Raw genomic sequence first — 24,484 nt, forward strand, 5'->3', positions numbered from 1 at the left:
TGCGTTACTTTACTAACTAGCTTTCTTGAAAAAGGTATTCTGCCTAGCCTACGTAACTCGCGTTACTTGTAATGCATTACCCCAACAAAACAATACAAGTGGACATAAAACAAACTATATGAAAAACAAAGACATGGCGTCTGCGTTGATTAAACATTTTTACACTACAAATTACGAAATGAGCAGGTGAAATAACGAAACAAACATATTAATATACTTAAGTTGTAAAATGTAGGCCTACCGGTCCAATGGTCAACTAAGCAGTAATGCAATAACACTCTATTCATTCATTCGTTCGTGCATTCATGTAGTGAAAATTATATAGGCTAGCTGATTATGTTGAGTTGGATTTCCCTGATAATTATAGATTTGTATAATAAACTGACTTTTTTCGTTACCTCATTTAAACTAGCCTGTTTATTTACTCATCTCAACAAATGTTTGTATTACCAAAGACTATAGAATACCCTTGAAGAGACTTTGGTATTACTCTTCCAAACAATTTATTTGTTGTACAGTAGTTACGTACAGTTCGTTTGCCGTCGCTGTACGTCATTGCGTTCGAGTTTCAGCGGCGAACAACGCTCATGAATATGTAATGAGGTAAGCAATCTTTGGTTTATAAGTGTTTGCTAAAACATTATAGCTACTCACTGTTTTACACTGTTACCATAATAACCATATTGCAACATGTGAAACGTTACTTAACTTAAAAGAGGCCTTTACCCAATGTTTAAAAAGATAAATCTTGGTTCAGCGCACAGTGTGGAAACCCTCAAACTCAACAAATTATCAAAGAGCTAAAAAAACACATTGGAGATTCTTTCATTTATTGGTGTTAATTGTTTTATATAATCAGGAAGTGAATTATAAATCAATGATACTTATTCAAATACATGTTCTAATTGATAAACAACCAAACACAAACATGAACAATAAACTAACCAAAGTTTGGGAGGTGCCTGCACATAGTTTCATAGTTTCTCTGTTGTGTGGAACTTGAACCGAGAGGTTAAATCCAGTCTGGTGTTTGTGTCTCTCTACTGAGAGAAACAAAACAAATGTTTTCCTTTTTTTCAGTTTTGCATACATACATCCAATCATAATTTATTTTGTAACACATACAGATACGCTGTAAAAAAAGATCTTGCTGATGGTCATTGCTAAAGTCCAAAGCTACTGTGTAGATATTTTCCATATCTAGACAGTTGTCTGTACGATTTTAACAGTGTTTCAGAGAATGAGAATGCCACTGAAATAAACCATAAACACAACTAAACATTAACAGAGTTGATTGCAGTTCAAGCTAAGTATAAACATATTAGTTCAAGATTTTCCATTTTGTTTTAAGTCGTTATTACTCTTTTAGGATAAATGAAAGTATAAAAATATGAATTCTCAAACAGCCAAAGCTCAAACTGTAAATGAAAGCACGAAAGACTACAAAAATAAAACCACTGACATTTTCCCATTATAAATCAACTTATGAATTTGATTTAAAACATACAGTCCAAACAATGTAGACGATTTATGAAAGTGGTGCTAAAATATATCTAAAAAAAAAAAGTGTGGAGTGACAATGGACACTCATTGGACAAAACAACAGCATGTAGAAATAGTCACATGGAGAAAAAGTAAACTACATTTTGAGTTACCTCCAACTCAACTCACAATTATCTTTCAATGAAAGAAAAAATCTAAGTGTTCTGAGGTCCTCAGACATAGTCTCTTTTGTTGTAGGTACTCGGAGCCATTGAGTGGGGGGCTGAGTAGGCAATACGACTTTGCGGTGGGTACCTTGTCTTATCCTTAGGTGGGCAACTGCAGCACAGGATGGAGCCTCCGACCAGCAACAGTGCCGCGGCGGCCCAGCCGAGGTACAGAGATGCACCTATTTCTCTCTTCTGAGCTTCTAGAATAAGAGGACTGTAGAACTCTAAAATAATGGTGTGGGCTGACCAGGACACTGGAATAAGCTGCATGACCGCAGCCGTTATGAAAGCAGCACCAGAGCTGATCATCACACGGGCTTTGGCTCCTTCATCTTCAATGCAGTTGGTGCACTTTGCCCCGACTATAGCGACAAAGAGCGCAAGGACACCCACAATGATGGACACCACCACCAGAGCACGGGCCGCCTGTAGGTCTGCGGGAAGAGCCAACATGGAGTCGTAGACTTTACACTGCGTCTGTCCAGTACTCTGAATCACACAGCTCATCCAGATTCCCTCCCAGTACACCTGCGCCGTGACAATGTTGTTACCGATGAACGCGGTGACCCTCCACATGGGCAAAGCACAGCACACAATGCTGAGAAGCCAGCCAAGAACCGAGAGCGTGACTCCCACTAACTCCAGACCGAAAGCTGCCATGTCTTCGCACTTTGTCCTTTCAGACTCCCTTAAAATCTCTTTTATGCTCTCTCTTTTGTTCACTAAGGCTCACTGTCCTTCAGACTATTACTTCAGGAATCTCTAAAATCACCAAAGGACCATTCAAGCATGGAGGTGGCTGTTGAGACAATGAATCTCCACTTCAAGGACGGCTGGAATGTTCTGTCCTGGTAGAAACTTCCCCTTTTGTGAGAAAAAGGGCTGACCTACTTGGATTCTGACATTAGGTGATAAGGCACAATCTTGGTATTGGTTAGCATCCTCATAAAAAATGGGAGCTTCTTTCTGTGTAGCACTTAGGCAATGTAGCTTCCGGTAACAGTTTGTTTAAACCAAAGGTTGGGACTATTTGTCCATGTTAATAGATAACTCAAAGTAGACCTGTAAAAATGCTCATTAATGGACAATCATTGACAACACCAATGCAAAAACCTTAGTGTTGGCCATAATGCATGCATGCTTAAGTCTTAAATGAATAGTTCACCTAAAACAATCTCCTAGTCAAATTATATGACTTAGGTGATACACAGCTAGTTTTTTTAAAGCATGCAATGCAGTTAATCCAATTCAGGAAAATGCTAAAAAATTATGTTATTTATTTACATCATTCATTTTAAATCATATAATTGCTTTTGAAAATTGAAACATATATATATATATATATATATATATATATATATATATATATATATATATATATATATATATATACAGTACAGATCAAAAGTTTGGATACACCTTCTCATTCAAAGAGTTTTCTTTATTTTCATGACTATGAAAATTGTAGAGTCACACTGAAGGCATCAAGGGCTATTTGACCAAGAAGGAGAGTGATGGGGTGCTGCGCCAGATGACCTGGCCTCCACAGTCACCGGACCTGAACCCAATCGAGATGGTTTAGGGGTGAGCTGGACTGCAGACAGAAGGCAAAAGGGCCAACAAGTGCTAAGCATCTCTCAGGGAACTCCTTCAAGACTGTTGGAAGACCATTTCAGGTGACTACCTCTTGAAGCTCATCAAGAGAATGCCAAGAGTGTGCAAAGCAGTAATCAAAGCAAAAGGTGGCTACTTCGAAGAACCTAGAATATGACATATTTTCAGTTGTTTCACACTTTTTTGTTATGTATGTAATTCCAGATATAATTCCACATGTGTTAATTCATAGTTTAGATGCCTTCAGTGTAAATCTACAATTTTCATAGTCATGAAAATAAAGAAAACTCTTTGAATGAGAAGGTGTGTCCAAACTTTTGGTCTGTACTGTATACAAGGGATGCGGAAATTGTCTGGAAAAACATTGCTGTTATTGTTTATAAACTTCCTCAGTGAAATACAATATAAATTTACACTTTCTCACAAAGTCTTCCTTCTTCAGTAGTAAGCAGTAAACACAAACTACTGAATTCAAAGTCCTAGAAGCAATATAGGCCAACTTCAATTGCAGGTCATAAAATCTAGCTGTATGCAAAATATTTCCTGGTAAGGATTATTAAATTTAGTGACGCAACCCCAAAACAAGTGTATACAGAAGTGAAACTAAGGAACTGATAAAAAAATGCAAAAACATGTTGTGAAAGAGAGCACAAGCACATAGGTTGAATCTGTGGTAGCCAAAATGTGTTTTAAAGTTTGGAAAAAAAAATACACAATTCTTCAGACGTCTATACACTTATGAAAGCAGCAGTAACTGGCAATGTTGAAATTAAATTTACTTTTGTGAGTAAGAGTGTTACTGTTTACAAAAGTACTACGAAGTTTTTATTTAACCAAAATGTTAAAACATTACTCATGCTTTTATCATGACATTAATATTAAATCAATACCAAAACCACATATATTTGGCTTTCACAAACTATCATGGGTGTGAAGATGTATTAAATTGACCGAAATGTCTTTAACATGCAATTTTACCCCTAAATTATAAACTTTTTTTTTTTTCAGTTGACTCAGTTGCTCTAATGGTTCATTTATTCTACAGTATGTTGAAGCCGGGCACAACCAGAGATCCTGAAGATGAGGATATTGAAAAGCTTTGTAGTACAAATCCTAAATCCATATAACTTTTTATGTGAAGTGAGATAAAAGAGAAGCAGAAATTATTGCCATGTTTACAAGACAGTCCAAAACCTGTCTGTGTTTGATAGGTTAACATGACATCATTTGCAGTGTGTTGGCCTACTTCCGTCTCAGAGAACAGCGATAATATTTAAATGAGTTTCTCTGAGGCACCTTAATGCCGATGACTAATGTGTTTCAGTGGAAAGATGTTGTTCTTTTAAAGGGGCGGAGTTGTGGGAGTGGCCAGTGGTCCCTTCACTCGAAGTAGGTTATTTACAATTATATCGTGAGTAGATTTAAGGTTTTTATTTATTTATTTTTTAGGCTATTTATTTCTTTCTTAAACAGGTTGAATCGCCTTTCTACATCCATGACCCAGCCAGCAAAAATTTTTTTTAAATTATTTTCTTATTTAATTTTTACAACATTTAATTAATTGTTTTGCATTTTGGGTGCAGTTGTAGCTATATTGCAGTATACCATATTTAATTCTAGAGACTTAAAATACGATGAAAATTAAAAAAATATATATCTATCATCTAATTTTATCATTTTAATTTTATAATTTAAAATGTGGACATAATGAGACAACTGCCGCAAAAGGCATACATTTCACTTTAAAATAAACAAATAATAATAATCAATAAATAAGCCCCGCGCGTAAAGGAGGTCTAAAACACTTTCAACTCATTACAAATTATATCAAAAGTTTGAAAAGTATTTTTGCATTTCTTGTAAAAATAATAAACGACAAAACACGTCTTAAATGCTATTACATATGTAGCCACTAGTGGTCACACACTTACCATACAAAACAACCGTCAATCACATGTAATACACGAAAATGAATCGTTTTGTTGACTTATATATTATGACACACTATTAAGTTGTATTAAGTCACACTGTTTGTATTTGTATAGGCCTATGTAAAAAGGTAGGCTAACTTTCTGAATTGCATTTTGTGCTTGCAAACAGAACAGTATCAGATTTCATTTAATTGTATTTTTTTTTGTAAATGCAGCATCTACTAAATTCCTTAAATGTTAATTTTGTGTTGTTTATATCCATCATATTCATGTTGCTCATATAATTAACACCCATCACTAAGTTGAAATGTTTCAATATTATATATTTTATGTTTCAAAAAAGTTATGTTAATCTGTTAAGTTCAAGGCTTACAGTTTTCTCAGAACCAGTCCCATGTGAAACAGCCTCTTATCAACAAGAGAGGGTGTCTCTGTTTGACTAAGATCGTGTTTTCTGAATGTGATATTCTGCTGAAGATTTAAATACACAAGGAAGACACAAACACACCCTTTGCCAAGCTGGGACATTACATTGGCCTTACTATTATTCTTCAGTTAAGATAACTATAGAATTAGAATTATATGTGCCACAAATGTTAGAATATTTGATGCATAATGTAATATAGTTCCTCACATTCAGATATATTTGTTATTCATAGCATAACCAATTTGTTCACATTGAGGAACAATATTAACTCATTCCTGTCTCTTTGTAAATGAGGATTCATGTTGTGGATAACAATGAAGCTTGTTTCGTGTAGCCTATATACACACATAAACTCAAACTTTGTTGTCAAGATTTGATAATTCTCTGTTACTGACAGTTGAACAGGTTTTTGATGCAAGGATCAGTTATGAGCTGTTCAGTCTTGCCCTGACGAAAAGTGTAAATATTTCACCTGTTCTCCGGCAGGAACCAGTCTGACCGGCTCAGGTGGGTACAGGTGCATTCGGGCTGCTCCTCCCCCTCACTAAAGCACAACGGAACTCTCGAGAGATAGTTTCCATGGGAACTGCTAACGTGCTGAGTAAGACACTAAGTAAATATAGCATATTTGTTACATATGTGTCATATCCAGAAGAAACAGTGCTTTACATGAGATATATTGGAGTGTTTGATGAGATTGTGGTCAGTGCTCAACAACCTAGTGAAAACATCGCAAAAGTCTGCTCTATTGTGTGATATGAAACCAGCTGCTACATTCTTGATAGGCATACTTTGTAGACCATGAGGAAGAAACAACACAAACCTAAACAGAAAAATATGATAATGATAATGGAACAAGCTGTGTGTGAACAAAAACCAGAACCAATGCCATAAAGGGTGTGTCGATGACGCATGTTATCTTGCGACTCTTTTACCGGATGTTTTGAAGGCAGATAAACTTATAAGTGTGCATATATATATATATATATATATATATATATATATATATATATATGTGTGTGTGTGTGTGTGTGTGTGTGTGTGTGTGTGTGTGTGTGTGTGTATATATATATATATATACACACACATACACACACACACATATATATATATATATATAAGTTTATTATATCTATATTTTTAAGAATTTTAATTATAGAAATTAAATAAATAGCAATTTGTAATATCCATAATTAAAATAAAAGAACTAAAACTAAAATAAAAATCATGTACTAAATGAAATGTAAACATTAATGCAATTTTTATTTGAACTGAATAATTATTTTTTATATATTAGTTAATTTACATTTATTTATAATATTTTACTTAGTGATAAGTTTTGAGATCCTTCAGAAATCTCCGAAAGATGTCATATTAGTGACTCATTCAAGCCTGGACTTAGTCACACCCCATGAAGTAACTACAAAACCAGCAGAGTGAGTCATTCGACAGAAGTCCCTCCCCAAAACTCCACAGGCTCTTTTAAAGCATCAGCACACAGCCTCCTGAGACATACACCTGTAAGGACTGCGAAGAGAGCCACCTCAAGAGACAAAGAAAATCATCAAAGATCATGGTGTCTGCTGGGCTTCAGTTACTGGGCACTGCCCTGGGCGTCATAGGATGGATCGGTGTCATTGTGGTTTGTGCTCTTCCCATGTGGAAAGTCACAGCTTTCATCGGCAACAACATTGTCACGGCACAGACTTCGTGGGAAGGAATCTGGATGAGTTGCGTCGTACAGAGCACCGGACAGATGCAGTGTAAAGTATACGACTCCATGCTGGCCCTCAGCTCAGACCTCCAGGCCGCCCGTGCCCTCACCATCATTTCCATCGTGATTGGGATCCTGGGTATCATGCTGGCCATGGCTGGAGGCAAATGCACCACTTGCATCGAGGAAGAGAGCTCCAAATCAAAAGTTGCTGTCACTGCCGGTGTGATTTTCATCGTTGCTGGGGTGCTGTGTCTGATCCCGGTGTGCTGGACGGCTAACGTCATCATCCAGGACTTCTACAACCCCTTGTTGAACCAAGCACAGAAGAGAGAGCTGGGAGCAGCGCTGTTCATCGGCTGGGGATCCGCTGCGCTGTTGATCATTGGGGGAGGTTTGCTCTGCTGCAACTGCCCACCAAAGGAGGAAACAGGAAAATACACAGCCAAATATAATGCTGCACCTCGGTCTGCAGCTTCTGCACCATCTGGCAAGAACTTTGTTTAAATGATGGACTCTGAAATGAACTCTATAGTGCCTTAATGTTTACAGTCTTGGTTTGACCAGGATGTAGCGGGTAAAAAAGAGTTTGCAAACAGGTATCATGAGGACTTGAAAAGCTATCAATTAAATACTGATGTTACAAGTTTTCTACAAATTTTCTACATATAAGACAATGAGGAAAATGGGGAACCACGTAAAAAAACCTTTGCATTTGAAGAAGGCTAATTTGATATCTGTCTTGTTTAAGTATGATCAAATTTTCCTCTCAAAGCATTTGTCAAGTTTGATATGTTTTTTTTTTCATTTAAAATTTATTTTGATTTTTTCCAGTATTTGAACTTTTTATGATTTTGTAAATATTACTTTTGTACAGGGAAAATAAAAATGATATTTTTATCGCACCTGTTTGTTGGAGTGTCTGTTTACTTATAAAATGCATTTGCATGGGCGTTAACACAGGTGTCATATTACAGCCCTCCATTATGTGTCACCCACCCTATTGCTCTTAAAAGATTTCAAAAGAGTTCCAGTGAACAAAACATTCTCAGAGGGAGTTGTCCAACAGCAAATCCAGGACAGGTGTCGTTTTTCAGGTTCTTCCTCAGAGCCAATGCACATAATAAGACAAGGCTAAACAAGATCTGAGGTTTGGCTCGTTAATTATTAGGCAAATTCTGAACTTTTTTTTTCTTCCAACAAAACAAGTTTAATTATGAAATTCAACAGAAACCAGGTGGTTCACTACTCAGAATTCAAATTTGAACTGTGGTAGCAAACAGGATGCATTATTGCAAGTCAAATTCAATTGTGAGGAAGTAGAATTACACTAAATTAGAATTTTTATCCTCAATATCATGAGAAAATATTACTATTTTACGAGGTGGTGATTTTGTATGATGTTATTTGTACAGAAACGTGCAAATATTGAAAACATGAAGGTCCGCCCCTAACAATCATACAAAAACGTACACATTAGATAATGGGAATTTATATGAGTTAGCCACCAATTTTCCAAAATGCTAAATAGATAATAGTTAAATAGTTAATTTTTAACCAGAAAAGTCAATGTTTGTCAAACTTTGAATAGGCCTACTAGCTTGAATTTCTTGTTTTACAATATATATATTTGTACTGCCAGAAGGTGTCTCAAGTAATCTAGCTCTTCAAACAATTTGAACAATAATCAAAGAATATCAAATGTCTGGTTTTCTTTTTGCTTCTTTTTATGCTAGAACTCCGCCCAAAGTTTGAGGGCTATAAAACCCTGACAAATAAAACCCCTCAGATGCTTTGTGCAATACCAATTGCGTGACCTGCATCGATGGCATCTCAAGGCATCCAGATCCTGGGCATCATGCTTGCCATGATAGGCTGGTTTGGGACTATCATCACCTGTGGCATGCCAATGTGGAGGGTCACGGCCTTTGTTGGAGCGAACATCGTGACGGCACAAATCATCTGGGAGGGTCTGTGGATGAGTTGTGTGGTTCAGAGCACTGGACAGATGCAGTGTAAGGTCTACGACTCCATGTTGGCTCTAACACAAGATCTGCAGGCTTCCAGAGCCATGGTTATCATCTCCATCATGGTGGGCATCTTTGGATTCCTGATGGCTGTGGTTGGAGGAAAGTGCACCAACTGCTTAGAGGACGAAGTGGCCAAAGCCAGAGCGTGCATCGTTTCAGGGGTGGTTTTTATCATTGCTGGCTTTCTTGTCCTGATACCTGTGTGCTGGTCTGCACACACTCTTATCAGAGACTATTACAACCCTTTAGTAACAGAATCCCAGCGGCGGGAGCTGGGAGCCTGTCTTTACATTGGCTGGGGATCTGGAGGCCTCTTGTTGCTGGGTGGTGGGCTGCTTTGTTGGAACTGCCCGTCCAATGACAATAAGCCTTATGTGGCAGCCAAATACAGCCCTGCCATATCTGTGATCCCAGCAATGGATTACGTGTGAGAATAACCTTAAGATATGTGGCAAGTATCCTGTGTAAAATGACTGAAATAGACTATCATACAAATTGTCATGACTTTGTCATTTGTTAAATAAAGATGATCGAAAGAAAGATGATGAAAATGTTTGTTTACAATAAAAATGTGATCAAATTAAACATGTATTTGTGTGTAATTGATAATAAACATTCCCAAATACAGATGTTATATCTGAAAACTCTTTGTTTCTTTCATGCAAACACAGACACACACACACACTTAACAGTGAGTCAACACACCTCTGTTGACCATTCCACAGCTGCTGTTTTGTGCCGCTGCTTTTGTACCCATGCATACAAAGGATAATTTATTATGGCTGCCAAGGAGAAACTCTTTGCATTCCAACTATTTTGCAAAATCAAACAAGCACAAGCATTAATTACAGACCCTTGCTACATCTGTTTTAAACAGGAAAGAGCATATACTGTCCAGGAAAAACAAAAGAATACATAAATGACAAATAAGTGTTTTTATTTTACTTTTATGTCTGACTGAGAAGTGAGGATGTCTGTGATAATAAAAAGGATATATATATATATATATTTTTTTTTTTACGTGGTGTGTAATTGTGCTCATTTGTGTATTGTGTATTAATGTTGGCTGCATACATTTTAAAAATTAAATATTAAGTGGTGCAATTGCCCTGCACATTAAATGTATGTGAGAATGTATGTATTTATTTATTTATTGATGAATTTAGACTTTGGAAAATATAAGACACCAAGTAATCACGGTCTAGAGGGGTATCATTTTTTTTTTATTTTTACCTATTTATTTTGATAACGAACAGGTATATGCCACATAGCCTAGCCTTTACCCCCCCCCCCCCCCCCAACACAACTTGTAATATTGCTTTAATGTATTCTTTTTTAAATAAAACAATAAAACATAACACCAAAGTACAACAATTATTTTTACATAAATTCAGACTTTTTAAAAATACAATCTCTGGACAATCATATATATAATTCTGCTCCCCACACATAAATGATCAAAATGGCAGAAACTGAAAACTTGTTGATCATCAAAATATGTGGAAGGTGGAAATATGTAATCTTTGTTTTAATAATACTGCATTTGCAATAATACTGCATTCCAACAGCAACATAAACTAACGTGATGACAATAATTGAATTCAGCATTAATTATTTAATTAGTTTTACTTTTTTAATTAGGCCTATTTTTACATCAACAACAACAACAACAACAGAAATGTTTAATATTAAAACTGTCTAATCATGTAGGCTACATTCACAATTAGGTTATATTTAAACAACTGTATTAATAGTCCATACTGTCAAAAATGTAGCCTAACTTTTTTTTATCATTACTTAGAACTTAATAGTCTATAATACAAATAAAAAGCAAACTTAGACAAACGTTTTAAATGTTCTTCATACATATTCTTTTTCCGAGGCGTTTGATCTCGGTGCTGGGTATTTGGGGGCGAATGCTCGTGGGTCTTTCTGAGGGCACTGGCAGCACAGTATCGCTCCCCCGGTGAGCAGCAGCCCAGCGGAGCCCCAGCCCGTGTAGAGCGACGCCCCGAGCTCCCGTCTCTGCGCGTCCATCAAGAGCGGGTTGTAGAAGTCCCGGATGATGGCGTGCGCTGACCAGCAGACGGGTGTGAGACACAGCAGTCCACTGATGATGAAAAACAGCCCTGCAGATATGACAACTCTTGCCTTGACGGTTTTGTTCTCGATGCAGGTGGTGCATTTGCCTCCTACGACCGCCAGGAGAATGGCGAAGACAGAGAGCACGATGGAGAGGACGAGCGAAGCGCGCGCGGCTTGCAGGTCCGCGGACAGGGCGAGCAATGAATCGTACACTTTGCACTGCATGTGCCCCGTGGTCTGAACCACACAGGACATCCACAGTCCCTCCCAAACGATCTGCGCCGTCACGATGTTGTTGCCGATGAAAGCTGTAACCCTCCACATTGGAAGGATGCAGGTCATGATAGACCCAAGCAACCCAACAGAGGACAGGGCAACTCCTAAAATCTGCAGCCCCAAAGATGCCATGGCGCTTCTCGTTCCGTTACCCCTTTCTTTTAAAACTTTTTTATTGTCTGAGGGAGTTTATATGCAGACCCCCAAACGCTCGGGGTGGGATTTGGGGATTTGAACAAACGTACTGGACTTGAAAAGCAAAATGGGATGTGCTTATTTTTTATTTATTTATTTATTTATTTATTTTTGTAAGTAGCTATAGTTTAAAAATTAAATAGAAAAATCTCTGTTTCTGTTTAGCTTTTTTTTACCCCCCCAAAAGAGAGAAAAATATGATGATGATAATCATTTTAATTTTCTAATTTTAATTATAAATAGATCACAACTAAGAAAGTGTTTAGACCATAGCAAAACCACACTGAGAAAAAAATCTGCAAATGCTAAATGAAATTTTCATGAAGCCTTTCAGTACATTCACTTACACTGTAAATCATTATTTTGTACTGTGAATTTTGTTGTTTTCACTTATCCTAATGTGTTCTCAGCAGTTCATTAGTGTAGCTCAGTGGTCACCAACTTTTTTAAGCAGAAGATCAGTGAAGAACTGAACTGTAAGAAAAAGAAAACCCAGATTGCAATCTCAGATCTTTTATTTAATATTTTAATTATGTACCCATCATGATTTTTCATGGCCAATTCAGATTCTGATATTTAGTTTATTTATTTACTTAAAAGCAAATTGTCTGATTCTGATACTGGTCGCAGATTTTTTTACTTATTGTTTATTTGCTCTGTAAAAAGCAGATTGGCTTTAAAAATATTTTAGTTTAAAATTAGAGGCAACAACTGCAATTAAAGCACGATCCAAACAAAGATGCTACACACTTGTTGCATGAGCCTGGGACATTTAGCGTCTGTGTATGTAGGGTATACAGTTGCATATGGGCCCGTTGAAACTCAATATCTCAATACTGCTTAGAATGCAGATAGAACCTTATAATTCCAAGGTGGCTGTTTGTAAAATTCAAGTTTTTGCTTTTTTTAAAGCGGCCAGCTCCAGACAGGGAGTGAGTTGAGCATTTGTTTGATCCGTTTAACCTTCTCAAATAAACATGATTTTAGACATAAAAAAGTCATGCATTTCACAATATAAATGTAAATATTTAAGACAAATGTGTGATAAATATCCAATTGTTTGTGATAAGAGTGGAAGCTGAAGTGTGATTTGCTGGACATGGCGGTGCCGCGCGATCACTTTCATTTTTTTTTCTTAATAAGAGTAGAAACTCTTAAAATAAGTCATAATTTTTTGTCATAAAGGTAAGAGTATACATCACTGGGAACTGCAAAGTGTCTACTTTTATTTGTCTGCACTCACAATATCAAAATTTCTGCTTTTGTAAAACAAAGAAAACAAACAGAGATGTGTATCCCAAAAGTATTGTTAGCAAACTATGATTGCAAATTCCATCGTTACAAACTCAATGGTTCAGTGTTTTCCGAAACCATAGTTTAAAAAAAAAAACACAAACAGGGTTGCTTTTCCGTACAACAACATACACTGATTAACCACTATAGTATGATGCATTGTTGTGGAAACTAACTAGCCAACCAGGACTGTTTCCCAAACAATGTTACAAATTATTTTCAACCATTTATACCATAATTAAAATAGCTTATTAATTGTCACATCATGTTATTTATGTCAGAAAAATCAACAATAAGTTAACCGTGTTGGAGCCCATACCGTTTGGATGGGCTGTACAATTTATTTTATATGGGCCCGGGGCTGACTTGCTACGCCACTGATGGCTTGAGACACTTTAATGTCTTAATGTTTTTTTTTTTTTTTATGTTTTCCTGGGTTTATATTTTTGTCTGGGTGTTTTTAATTAAATTTCTTTGTATGAATTTTAGAAAAAATCCTAAGAAATAAAGAGTTAAAAACATTTCAAATTCTAAAATTAACTTTGTTTAACAGTATAAAGTAAATATTAAGTATTAAGTAAAGCATTTTAAACTAACCTATTTTGTCTGATTAGGCTACATGCTGTGTTGAAATGCTGAAAAAAAATATATAAAATGTATAAAAGTTTTCACCTCAACAAGAGGGGAAAATATTGTTTTAACTACAATAATGATATGTTTTCTTTGATTATAAAATGTTATTTGAATTAAGAATATGTTAAAAAATAGACTGAAAATAAGGCAAATAATAAGGCAATAAGTCAAAAATCTGGCAATAAGGAGTTGATGAAATTTCCACGAAGCCTCTCGTGATTAATAAAACTCAATGAGGGACTTTGATTTAAGTATGTTTTATGTTGTGCTTTGTTTGTGTGTATATCATTTCACTTTCAAAAAGTGATAAGGATGAGATAGAATATAAAAATAAAAAACTGAGGTGGACATCAGAACCTTCGATTGTCTTTAGTTTGTTAATTGAGACAGCCTTGTGAGTAAAGAGCGGGAAATCCTGACCAGCTGCATCAAATCACATTACAAACCACACACCTCTAAAAAGACACTATAAATAAATGTATCGGTCATTAGTTTGTTAGAGTCTGTTATTTTGCACACTAACAAAAACATAATGGCATCTGCTGGACTTCAGATGTTGGCCACTGTCCTCGCGGTCCTCGGCTGGTTGGGAGACATCATTATCTGCGCGCTCCCCATGTGGAAGGTGACGGCGTTTATTGGCACCAACATCGTGACCGCGCAGACCTTCTGGGAAGGCCTCTGGATGAACTGCGTGCAGCAGAGCACGGGTCAGATGCAGTGCAAGGTCTACGACTCCATGCTGGCACTGCCACAAGATCTCCAGGCAGCTCGAGCGCTTGTTATCATCTCCATCCTCGTGACCTTCTTGGGACTTATCCTGGCCGTCGCTGGAGGCAAGTGCACCAACTGCATTGAAGAACGGGACACGAAGGCTAAAGTGGGGGTCGCGGCCGGCGTCGTCTTCCTGGTGGGTGGCGTTCTGTGCCTGATCCCGGTCTGCTGGTGCGCAAACACCGTCATCCGTGACTTCTACAACCCCATTCTGTCTGAGGCTCAGAAGCGCGAGCTGGGGGCGTCGCTGTTCATCGGCTGGGGCGCGTCTGGTCTGCAGCTCATCGGCGGAGCGCTTCTCTGTTGTCAGTGCCCAAAGAGTGACGGTCGTGGTTATTCCGTGAAGTACTCCGCTCCAAGGTCCGCTCCAGGAGCCTATGTATGAGACCCAGTCTGGACCGAAACTAATTCTCCTGTTTATGAAGGAAGGAAGAGCTATGAATTTTAATCCCTGGTCTTGAGTGACCATTTTAACTTAATAAATCCACGTTTTTCTTACGTTTGTGTAACTGATTAGGCCTATTTATTGATTTCATACAGATTCTCCGAATGCAACCATGAGTAAACAAGGCAAAGATTATTACAGCGACGAATGGCAAAATTGTTGGCATATGTGACTTGTTTTCCTCATTTGTGAGTTGCTTCAGAGCCTCTGCTAGCTCTCAAATCGGATAGGAGTCTTGGTGCAAGGTGTGTGTTTTTAAATATAACTAGACCAATCTACCTCTTTGTCACTCATTTAAAAAAGTAATGATCCGTCTTAAATTAGATGTGGAAGATTCTTAATCAATCTAGTTTAATAAAGTATAGGGATGTCACAAATTATCACTATTATAGTGACTTATCACTGTACTGTTAAAACATGCTGGAGATGTTATAAAATGTACAAACCTATGTCACTTAAAGTTTTGTTTTTAAAAATCAACAAATTTTTGTTTAATCACTTAAACATTACCAATGATGTTCGGGTTTTAAAAGACAACTTGACTGACAAAAGTTTAATGGTGTGTTTAAGATAAACCTCACAATTTAGCCTTTTAAATAAAGAAAATCTACAAGACGAAATGGTAATAGATTAATGTGTATCTGCTACATTTTTTAATGGAGGTGCTTATGGGCCCGTATCTCAAAACTGCTCCATGCAGATGGAACCTTATTATTCCAAGGTGGTTGTTTGTAAAATGTAAGTGTTTTTTAATACCAAGCAGTCAGCTCCAGACAGTGAGTGAGTTGAGCATTGGTTTGATCAGTTTAGTCTTTTCAAATAAACATGATTTGAAACCGGAACTTCATGGATTTCATAAATGTAAATATTTAAGACCTGTGAGATAAATATCCAATCGACTCCAGAAGAGTGGCAGCTGAAGCAAAATTTGCAGGACATGAAGGCATTGTGCAATGACTTGCATTTGTTTTCTTAAGAGTAGAAACAATTAAAATAAGCCATACTTTTTTACCATAAAGGTATACGAGTGTACATTAAGAACTGCAAAGTGTCTACTTTTATTTGTCTGCACTCACAATATCAACAAAATATTGTACTTTTGTAAAATAAAGAAAACAAACAGGGATGTGTGTCGCAAAAGTATTGTTAGCCAACTATGATTGCAAGTTCTGCCATTACAAATATAGTTCAACGATTCAGTGTTTCCCGAAACCGTAGTTAAAAGTGTTTTCCCGAAACCATAGTTAAATAAAATAAAAAATCACAAACAGGGGTGCGTTTCTGTATAACATATCTCACTGATTAACCACTATAGTACGATGCATTGTTGTGGAAACTTAACTAGCCAGTAAGGACTGTTTCCCAAACAATGTTAAAAATTATTTCCAAGCATTTATACAGTAATTCAAAAAGCTTGTGAATAGTCACATAAAGTTATTTACGTCAGAAAAATCAACAATAAGTTAACCGTGTTGGAGCCCATACCGTTTGGGTGGGCTGTACTATTTTTTTGCATGTGGGCCCAGGGCTGACTTGCTACGCCACTGATGGCATGACCTACTTTCATGTCTTAATGTTTTTTTTTTAATGTTTTCCTGGGTTTATATTTTTCTCTGGGTCTTTTTAATTTTTTTGGTGTTTCAATATTTTGCGATTAGAAAAAAAATTAAGAAATAAAGTGTTAAAAACATTTCAAATTCTAAAATTAACTTTGTTTAATAGTGTTAGGTCCAGGCACTCGGCCCAAGGAAGGTATCCGATGCTGGATGAAGGTTTCCTGCGTGTTTGGTCTTTCAGTGCGTAGAGTTATTCATTTTAGGTTAAACTCAAATCTGACTCCATTTTATCATTTAATCTGACTCCATTTTAGTATGACCTCGAATTTAGGTTGAAATGCAAATTGGTTGTATGCCTTTTTAATTAATATTCTTCTGACATTTGATTATTCTAGTTAACTCTTAATTTTTATATTAACTCGTTCATTCGGGTGCTCATGTTGCTAACAAGGATTCAACATAATCTACTAGAGTCAATAATTACAGATTAAAACTGAATAAAATAAAATATAACAATTTATTATCAGTCAGGTAAATATGTATTCTGCCAATTACATATCCAATTCAAACATATCAAATCATATTAATACAAAACATCAAATTCTCAAAGACACATCTAAAAGTAAAATATGCATAACTGACCTTAGAAAATACGTAGTATGAAGTGAAGAGACACACAACACACTACGGGCTTTCTGGCTACAGAAATCGCCCTGATCCTTTTGCTGCAATCGTTTACCTCAGACCAATACAAACATCCCCCGAGATGGAGACAGGAACTAACAATTGGAATTTGTATTAACTCAGGTCCCAAGCCTGGGTGGTTTTACAACTCAAAGGGAATAAAGGGTAATTTACATGGAGGACCCTAGGAAAGGGCACTCCCATCACAGTAATCAAGATATCTCTTGACTCTTCGGATCTGTATTATCTTCTAATCTACTTTTGTAAGATTGAGACCATTTTACCAGTTGCACTGAGACATTTCCAATGATACTAGACATGAGTGTTAGTTCACTTGCATTGACATTTTCATGTAATCATTTTGAACAGACTGAGTAGAAGAAAGAATGGGTAAAGGGATTTAAAATGAAACAAATGGCCAGAAGGGGAGGAGGTCTCCTGCTCCTCCACTCTGTGGGGTGTCTCGAAGATGCCCGTGTATGTTTGTATTGTCTGTTTCTCAGGAGATCAAAGTATCTCAGGTTCTTTCATCCTTACAAATAGTATAAAGGCAAACACATGAGGATGCTTTTATTAATTTAGGCTACATGCTGTGTTGAAATGCTGAAAAAAAAATTATAAAAGTTTTTACCTCAACAAGAGGGGGAAAATATTGTTTTAACTAGAATAATAATAATATGTTTTCTTTGATAATAAAATTTTATTTGAATTAACAATATTTTAAAAATATGGAGATGATGAAATTTCCATGAAGCCTTTCATGATTCATGAAACTCAATGTGGGACTTTGATTTAAGTGTGTTTTATTTTGTGCTTTGTTTATATCCCATATCACTTTCAAAAAGTGATTGAGAATTTCAAAAATATTGAGGTGGACATCACAACCTGCGATTGTCCTTAGTTTGTTAATTGAGACAGCCTTGTGTCTCAAATTAATTAGGAGTAAAGAGCGGGAAATCCTGACCAGCTGCATCAAATCACATTACAAACCACACACCTCTAAAAAGCCACTATAAATAACTTTATCGGTCATTAGTTTGTTAGAGTCTGTTATTTTGCGCACTAACAAAAACATAATGGCATCTGCTGGACTTCAGATGTTGGCCACTGTCCTCGCGGTCCTCGGCTGGTTGGGAGACATCATTATCTGCGCGCTCCCCATGTGGAAGGTGACGGCGTTTATTGGCACCAACATCGTGACCGCGCAGACCTTCTGGGAAGGCCTCTGGATGAACTGCGTGCAGCAGAGCACGGGTCAGATGCAGTGCAAGGTCTACGACTCCATGCTGGCACTGCCACAAGATCTCCAGGCAGCTCGAGCGCTTGTTATCATCTCCATCCTCGTGACCTTCTTGGGACTTCTCCTGGCCGTCGCTGGAGGCAAGTGCACCAACTGCATTGAAGAACGGGACGCAAAGGCTAAAGTGGGGGTCGCGGCCGGCGTCTTCTTCCTGGTGGGTGGCGTTCTGTGCCTGATCCCGGTCTGCTGGTGCGCAAACACCGTCATCCGTGACTTCTACAACCCCATTCTGTCTGAGGCTCAGAAGCGCGAGCTGGGGGCGTCGCTGTTCATCGGCTGGGGCGCGTCTGGTCTGCAGCTCATCGGCGGAGCGCTTCTCTGTTGTCAGTGCCCAAAGAGTGACGGTCGTGGTTATTCCGTGAAGTACTCCGCTCCAAGGTCCGCTCCAGGAGCCTATGTATGAGACCCAGTCTGGACCGAAACTAATTCTCCTGTTTATGAAGGAAGAGCTATGAATTTTAATCCCTGGTCTTGGGTGACCATTTTAATTCAATAAATTCACGTTTGTTTTACGTTTTTGTGTAAATGATTTATACTGATTCTAAATTCAACCATAAGTAAACCAGTCAAAGTTTTGTTGCATTAGACCAATTGCAAAACTGTTTGTGTAGGGTTTTCCTTCCTTGTGATTTGCTTCAGAGCCTCTGCTAAATCTCAAATCAGATATGAGTCTGTGTGGGTTGGGGTTTTTTTTTTTTTTTTTTTTTAATAGACCAATCTACGTCTAACTCACTAAAAAAAATTTTGACCTGTCTCGAAAAAATTAGATGATGTGGAAGATTTTTGTAAATCAAAATATGAACTAAAGTATAGGCATAGTTGTATTAGCAATTTCTTACGATAAAAGTGACTTATTTAAATTTTATATCACAACTGTTAAAATATGCTGGGAGAGGTTATAAAATTTGTAGACCTATAAATCACTTCAAGTTTTGTTTCAAAATCAAATAAAACTCTGTTTGCATAATCACTTAACTACCAATGATGTTTGGGTTTTAAAAGACAACTTGACTGACAATTTAATAGCATGTTGAAATCTCTAATGTAAATGTTCATCCAAAGCTTTGAAAAAGTTTAATGTAAACCTCATTTCAGCCTTTAAATAAAGAACATATAGAAGTGGAAGTGATTATTGTATAATTATGTTTTTTATCTGCTACATGAGTTTAGGTAATTTATCAGGTTTTTTTTTTTTTAAATGTGTAGAATCCACATAAGCTTGTCTTTCATCAACCGGTTACAATTTAGTCCTTTTTTGGCCTGACAGACACTGCACACAGACTGAATGTCAATCCACTCTCTGACAGCAGGTGGCGCATATGGAAAAGCTGAAATAGAGCTGTTTCCCGTAAACTCTGTGGACAAAGCAGTATTGCGATTAAGAACACTTTACGGTATTACATTGAGCGAAGATGAAAACAAAATGCCAGCGAATTGTTTCTGAAAACAGTCAAAACCTTCAGAGGTACATTCATATAATTAACTAATTTCTATATTAACTTGTATTATTCCCTTAGCACTCTTTTAAAACCTCCCAGCTTTTCCCAGCTTTTCCCAGCTTTTCCGCCTAGGAAACTCCATGCTGTGTGCACGAGACTGTTACTAAAAACTGTGTTTCATGTTGGACAGTATTTATTTATCGCGGTAATCTAATACGGTTTTAACATTAGAACCGCCAGAGGTCACTGTATACTTAAAAGCGCCAGTGGGTACATTTTACCCAGGCACATGACAACTGTATTTAAATGGCTAATGCCCCGTTTTTTTAATCTGGTTTTATCTAAATAATTTTGAACAATATTGGATTGTTAATTACATAATTTTAGTAAAAGTAAATTACACAGCACCTGAAAATAGTCCCCAACAATTTTGCTATTGCTGCCACTACATAAACTAGCTGGGGACTATTTTCAGGCGCTGCGTAATATCACTGCGCCTGCTGCACACATGGTACAGCAGCAAAGGTGCTTGATTATTATGCCGGAATGAGAGTATAGTTCCCAGCCATACCAGCCAAGAAAATCACAACTTTTCATTTTCCATCAGTTTTAGTACATGATGTAATACAGAGGAGTCAGGTTTTAAATATGAAAAATATAGATACTCTTTGGTCATTTTTTGAGCGAGATGTTAACGGTTTAATCCAGGGGTGGCGAATGTCAGTCCTGGAGAGCCGCAGCCCTGCAGAGTTTTGTTTCAACCCTACTCAAACACATCTGAACGAGCTAATCAAAGACTGAAGGGTTATTATAAAGCTAGGTGAGTTTTAAATAGGGTTGGAGCTGAACTCTCCAGGGCTGTGGCTCTCCAGGACTGGAGTTTGCCACCCCTGGTCTAAACAGATTCGATGATCAATGCTACTGTTATGTCTGGGGAATAATGCTGTATTTATATGCCAAATAATACTGCTCCAGAAGCAGCATTTAGTGAAGTAATGATCACATTGAAAAACCTAAGAATGGTAGATAAAGCAAATGCTAGAAAATATAATTAAACGTGAGATTGGTTTGATCTAAAGTTACAAGTATGGGGAGTATAGTTAACTAAATTGGGAATGTTTTTAGGAAATGCAGTATTGATAGGAGGATTACTATTTTACTTTGAACTTCCTATATTAAGGTCAGAAAGCCACAACTAAGCAAATGGAAATTCTAAGATGTCAAGATGATGGGAAATAGATTTTTAAGGGTAACCAAAATGGCCCTCTACAATGTGCAAAGGATCTGGACTGAAGACCAGCTATGCTATTTTTGTGACGTTACATGTTTTATGATCAGTTATCACTACCTAGTGCTAAATTAAGACACACAGTTTTATCACTAATAACTACATTATGTAACAGCCCTCTGGCGGAGCAGCAGAACCAAACCTCTACCCACACACTTGACTAGGAGGGAGTAAATGATCCTGTCTACCAACTGCTTCAGATTCACATTGATTAAACTTGATTAGTTCATATTTTGAAAAAAGAAATGTCCACAATGACTACATTTTTAAGATTAGTCAAAGCAGTTGATTGGCAGCCCAGAGGTTTGATATTAATAACATCAAATGTCTTTATGTGAAACCTGCACCATATATCCATAGCTGCAGGGCAAATGAATGATCAGTGAATAGAAGGATTAAGTATTTTTGTAGGCAAAAACCAAGAAATTTGTTAACATTTTACACCTCTAGTTCCATTGTCCTGAAGTCTGTGTTTTTTTCTTTTTTGTGGGTTTTGCAGGGTTGCCAACTCTCACGCATCTGGCGTGACACTCACTCTTGGACTTCAGCGTGAGATTGAGCAAGGCATCGAACCCCCAACTGCTCCCTGGGCGCTGCAGCATAAATGGCTGCCCACTGCAGGGTGTGTGTTCACAGTGTGTGTGTGTGTTCACTGCTCTGTGTGTGTGCACTTTGGATGGGTTAAATGCAGAGCACGAATTCTGAGTATGGGTCACCATACTTGGCTGAATGTCACAAAACTTTAAAACTCAAACCCTCTGGGAAAACATTTGAGGAGGCTTGTAAAGTGGTGATGTTCAAGTAATGCAACCTTGGTGTATATTGTTAACAGCCTTCATTTAGGTTTTCACTTCTCGTGATTGCATTTAGGCTTCAAAAATCATAAAAGTTCATTTATGAAGATAATTATGATGAACAAAATGTACGAATAATAAATTTAAAAAATTAATTCTTTTGGGCATAGTATCTGTTGATTTATGAAAAGATTTAAATGCAAAATAAACAGCATTCATGTTTGGAATTAGGGTGAGTAAATAAAGACAGAAGGTGCATCCCAATTTGCATATTTATGCACTATTCTACGTAATATTTTTGTATAAATAGTGTGTTCATACTAAAAGTTCCAAAAAGAAAAGAAACACTTCAAATGCCTGGAAAAACAAAGTGTATAATGTTGGACACTTTATGCATTCAAGTGTGGCAGCTTGGAGGGGGAGGTGTTACTGATGTTGGATGACAAAATAACCTTACATAGTTTATACTAAACTAGACTGTTGGGTGCATAGTGTTTAGATATAATTTGGACACAACATGAATTTTCCTTTTGGATGATCCATCGCTTAAGTAAACCAAATATCAGTATTTTCCATTTAGGCTAGCTATTGCTTAAAATAATTTAATTGTGTACTTTTTCCATGAATCCGTGGACACACTGAGTAGAAGAATCAAGTTGAACAGGAAACTCTATACGGGTCTCCTCCCCTTGCTTTGCTTTTGTTTAAATACCAATAGCTGAGGCACAACAAGGAAGAGCATTCACTTTGTCAATAGTCATTCGCTCTTACAACTTTAACAACGTTTCACTCTCTTTAATTGCAGATGAATCGCCTTTGATGCGTAAAAGATGAGGAAACGACAAATCTTGGCTGTATGTCTGGCTGTGTTGGGCCTATGCGGTACTATTCTGGTTTGTGCATTGCCTATGTGGAAAGTGACAGCCTTCGTGGGAGCAAACATTGTGACAGCACAGGTTTTCTGGGAAGGCTTGTGGATGAACTGCGTCCTGCAGAGCACCGCTCACATGCAGTGCAAAGCATTTGACTCTATCCTGGCTCTTACTCAAGATGTCCAGGCAGCTCCAGCATTGACCTGTGCCTCTATCGCTGTCAGTGTGGTTGCCATTGGACTGTTCATTGTTGGAGCCGATTGCACCAACTTTTACAGAGAAGAACGACTTAAAAAGACTAACACTGGAATAGCAGCTGGTGCAGTCTTTATAGTTGCAGGTGTAATGTGCCTTATTGCTGTCAGCTGGTCGGCGTATGTTATCATCGTGGACTTCTATAATCCTCAAGCAATATCGGGGAGAAAAGGAGAGCTGGGAGCCTCCATCTATGTAGGATGGGTGGCCGGTGTTCTGCTGATTGTAGGCGGTGGGCTGCTCATCAGCACATACTCCAACCGATGTTGACCAGATGTGTTGTTTAAGGCTCAAGTGACTCAAGTGAAGTGACTGATTGTGTCTGTAATGTCATGGCCTAATCAAGGCAAAATTTGAGGACTGTTTTATGTTTTTATGAACTATGTAAATTGATTGGTTATGCCAACCTCTAGCATATGGACTCTAAAAAATGTATGTATGTTGCATTATGTTCCAAAAACTGAACTGAGCAAGAACATCTGACTGTTTGTGCAAATGCATTTATATATTGTCTTAAATGATCTTCTTTTAATTAGTGATTTAGAATATGTTAAATAACATAGGAAGTCCAGGAAAGTTGATTATTATAACATATTTCATACATTGGTAATTCAAAGTGCTTTAAAGAAAATGTAATAATATAAATAATAAAATAGTATAATCAAATAATCTAAGGGAAAAAAACAATCATGAAAATAAAATAAAAATCATGATTAAAATAAATTAGCTGAAATGAAAAAAATTATACATTAAAAGCACACAGAAGGAACAACAGTGCAGTGCAATCAACACACAAACAGTGTATACAAATATTTCTTCTTTATTTTGTCAAAAATTTCTACTCATTTGCAGGCTCAAATGAAAAATAAAAAAATCCAATATTTGTTGAACCCCGGTTTTTAAATCTGTTGAATGTTTGTAATTTGCTAAGATGTATATAGTTATTAAGATGTTTTAAATATTAAAACAAATTATATTTAACTGAAGGATTAGTCACGCGAATATTTCAGATTATTGTGAGGAATGTTTTTAAGCACAGAAAATGGAAAGATAGCATCCCATGAAGGTGTCAGAAGTAGCAGAACCAATAAACATTTACACAGCGATATGCTAATCTATGCTCTTAAAAAATTTTTTTTTTAGAAGATAACATTTCTAAACCTTACG

The 24,484-nt window shown here is 37.0% G+C and overlaps 5 protein-coding genes across 5 annotated transcripts; 4 read left to right on the forward strand and 1 right to left on the reverse strand.

The window, feature by feature from the left end:
- Positions 1-1,558: 1,558 nt before the first annotated feature.
- Positions 1,559-11,933, reverse strand: cldn3d (claudin 3d). The gene is made up of 2 exons (XM_059526425.1): positions 11,460-11,933; positions 1,559-2,396 (listed from the first exon to the last, which is right to left on the reverse strand). The coding sequence occupies exons 1-2, from the start codon at positions 11,919-11,921 to the stop codon at positions 1,716-1,718; spliced, it is 1,143 nt and encodes a 380-aa protein (XP_059382408.1). The 5' UTR covers positions 11,922-11,933; the 3' UTR covers positions 1,559-1,715.
- On the forward strand, positions 7,162-8,303 carry cldnb (claudin b). Its single transcript, XM_059526421.1, has one exon. The coding sequence runs from the start codon at positions 7,258-7,260 to the stop codon at positions 7,903-7,905; it is 648 nt and encodes a 215-aa protein (XP_059382404.1). The 5' UTR covers positions 7,162-7,257; the 3' UTR covers positions 7,906-8,303.
- On the forward strand, positions 9,049-10,071 carry LOC132117257 (claudin-4). Its single transcript, XM_059526422.1, has one exon. The coding sequence runs from the start codon at positions 9,224-9,226 to the stop codon at positions 9,857-9,859; it is 636 nt and encodes a 211-aa protein (XP_059382405.1). The 5' UTR covers positions 9,049-9,223; the 3' UTR covers positions 9,860-10,071.
- Positions 11,934-14,401: 2,468 nt separating the features above from the next.
- LOC132117260 (claudin-like protein ZF-A89) lies at positions 14,402-19,181 on the forward strand. The gene is made up of 2 exons (XM_059526426.1): positions 14,402-14,937; positions 18,443-19,181. The coding sequence occupies exons 1-2, from the start codon at positions 14,443-14,445 to the stop codon at positions 19,070-19,072; spliced, it is 1,125 nt and encodes a 374-aa protein (XP_059382409.1). The 5' UTR covers positions 14,402-14,442; the 3' UTR covers positions 19,073-19,181.
- Positions 19,182-22,931: 3,750 nt separating this feature from the next.
- cldn28 (claudin 28) lies at positions 22,932-24,206 on the forward strand. The gene has a single exon (XM_059526423.1). It carries the CDS (start codon positions 23,021-23,023, stop codon positions 23,585-23,587), a length of 567 nt encoding a protein of 188 aa, XP_059382406.1. The 5' UTR covers positions 22,932-23,020; the 3' UTR covers positions 23,588-24,206.
- The last annotated feature ends 278 nt before the right edge of the window (positions 24,207-24,484 follow it).

Source organism: Carassius carassius, chromosome 36 (genome assembly GCF_963082965.1).
Source record: "Carassius carassius chromosome 36, fCarCar2.1, whole genome shotgun sequence".
Classification (NCBI taxonomy): domain Eukaryota; kingdom Metazoa; phylum Chordata; class Actinopteri; order Cypriniformes; family Cyprinidae; genus Carassius; species Carassius carassius.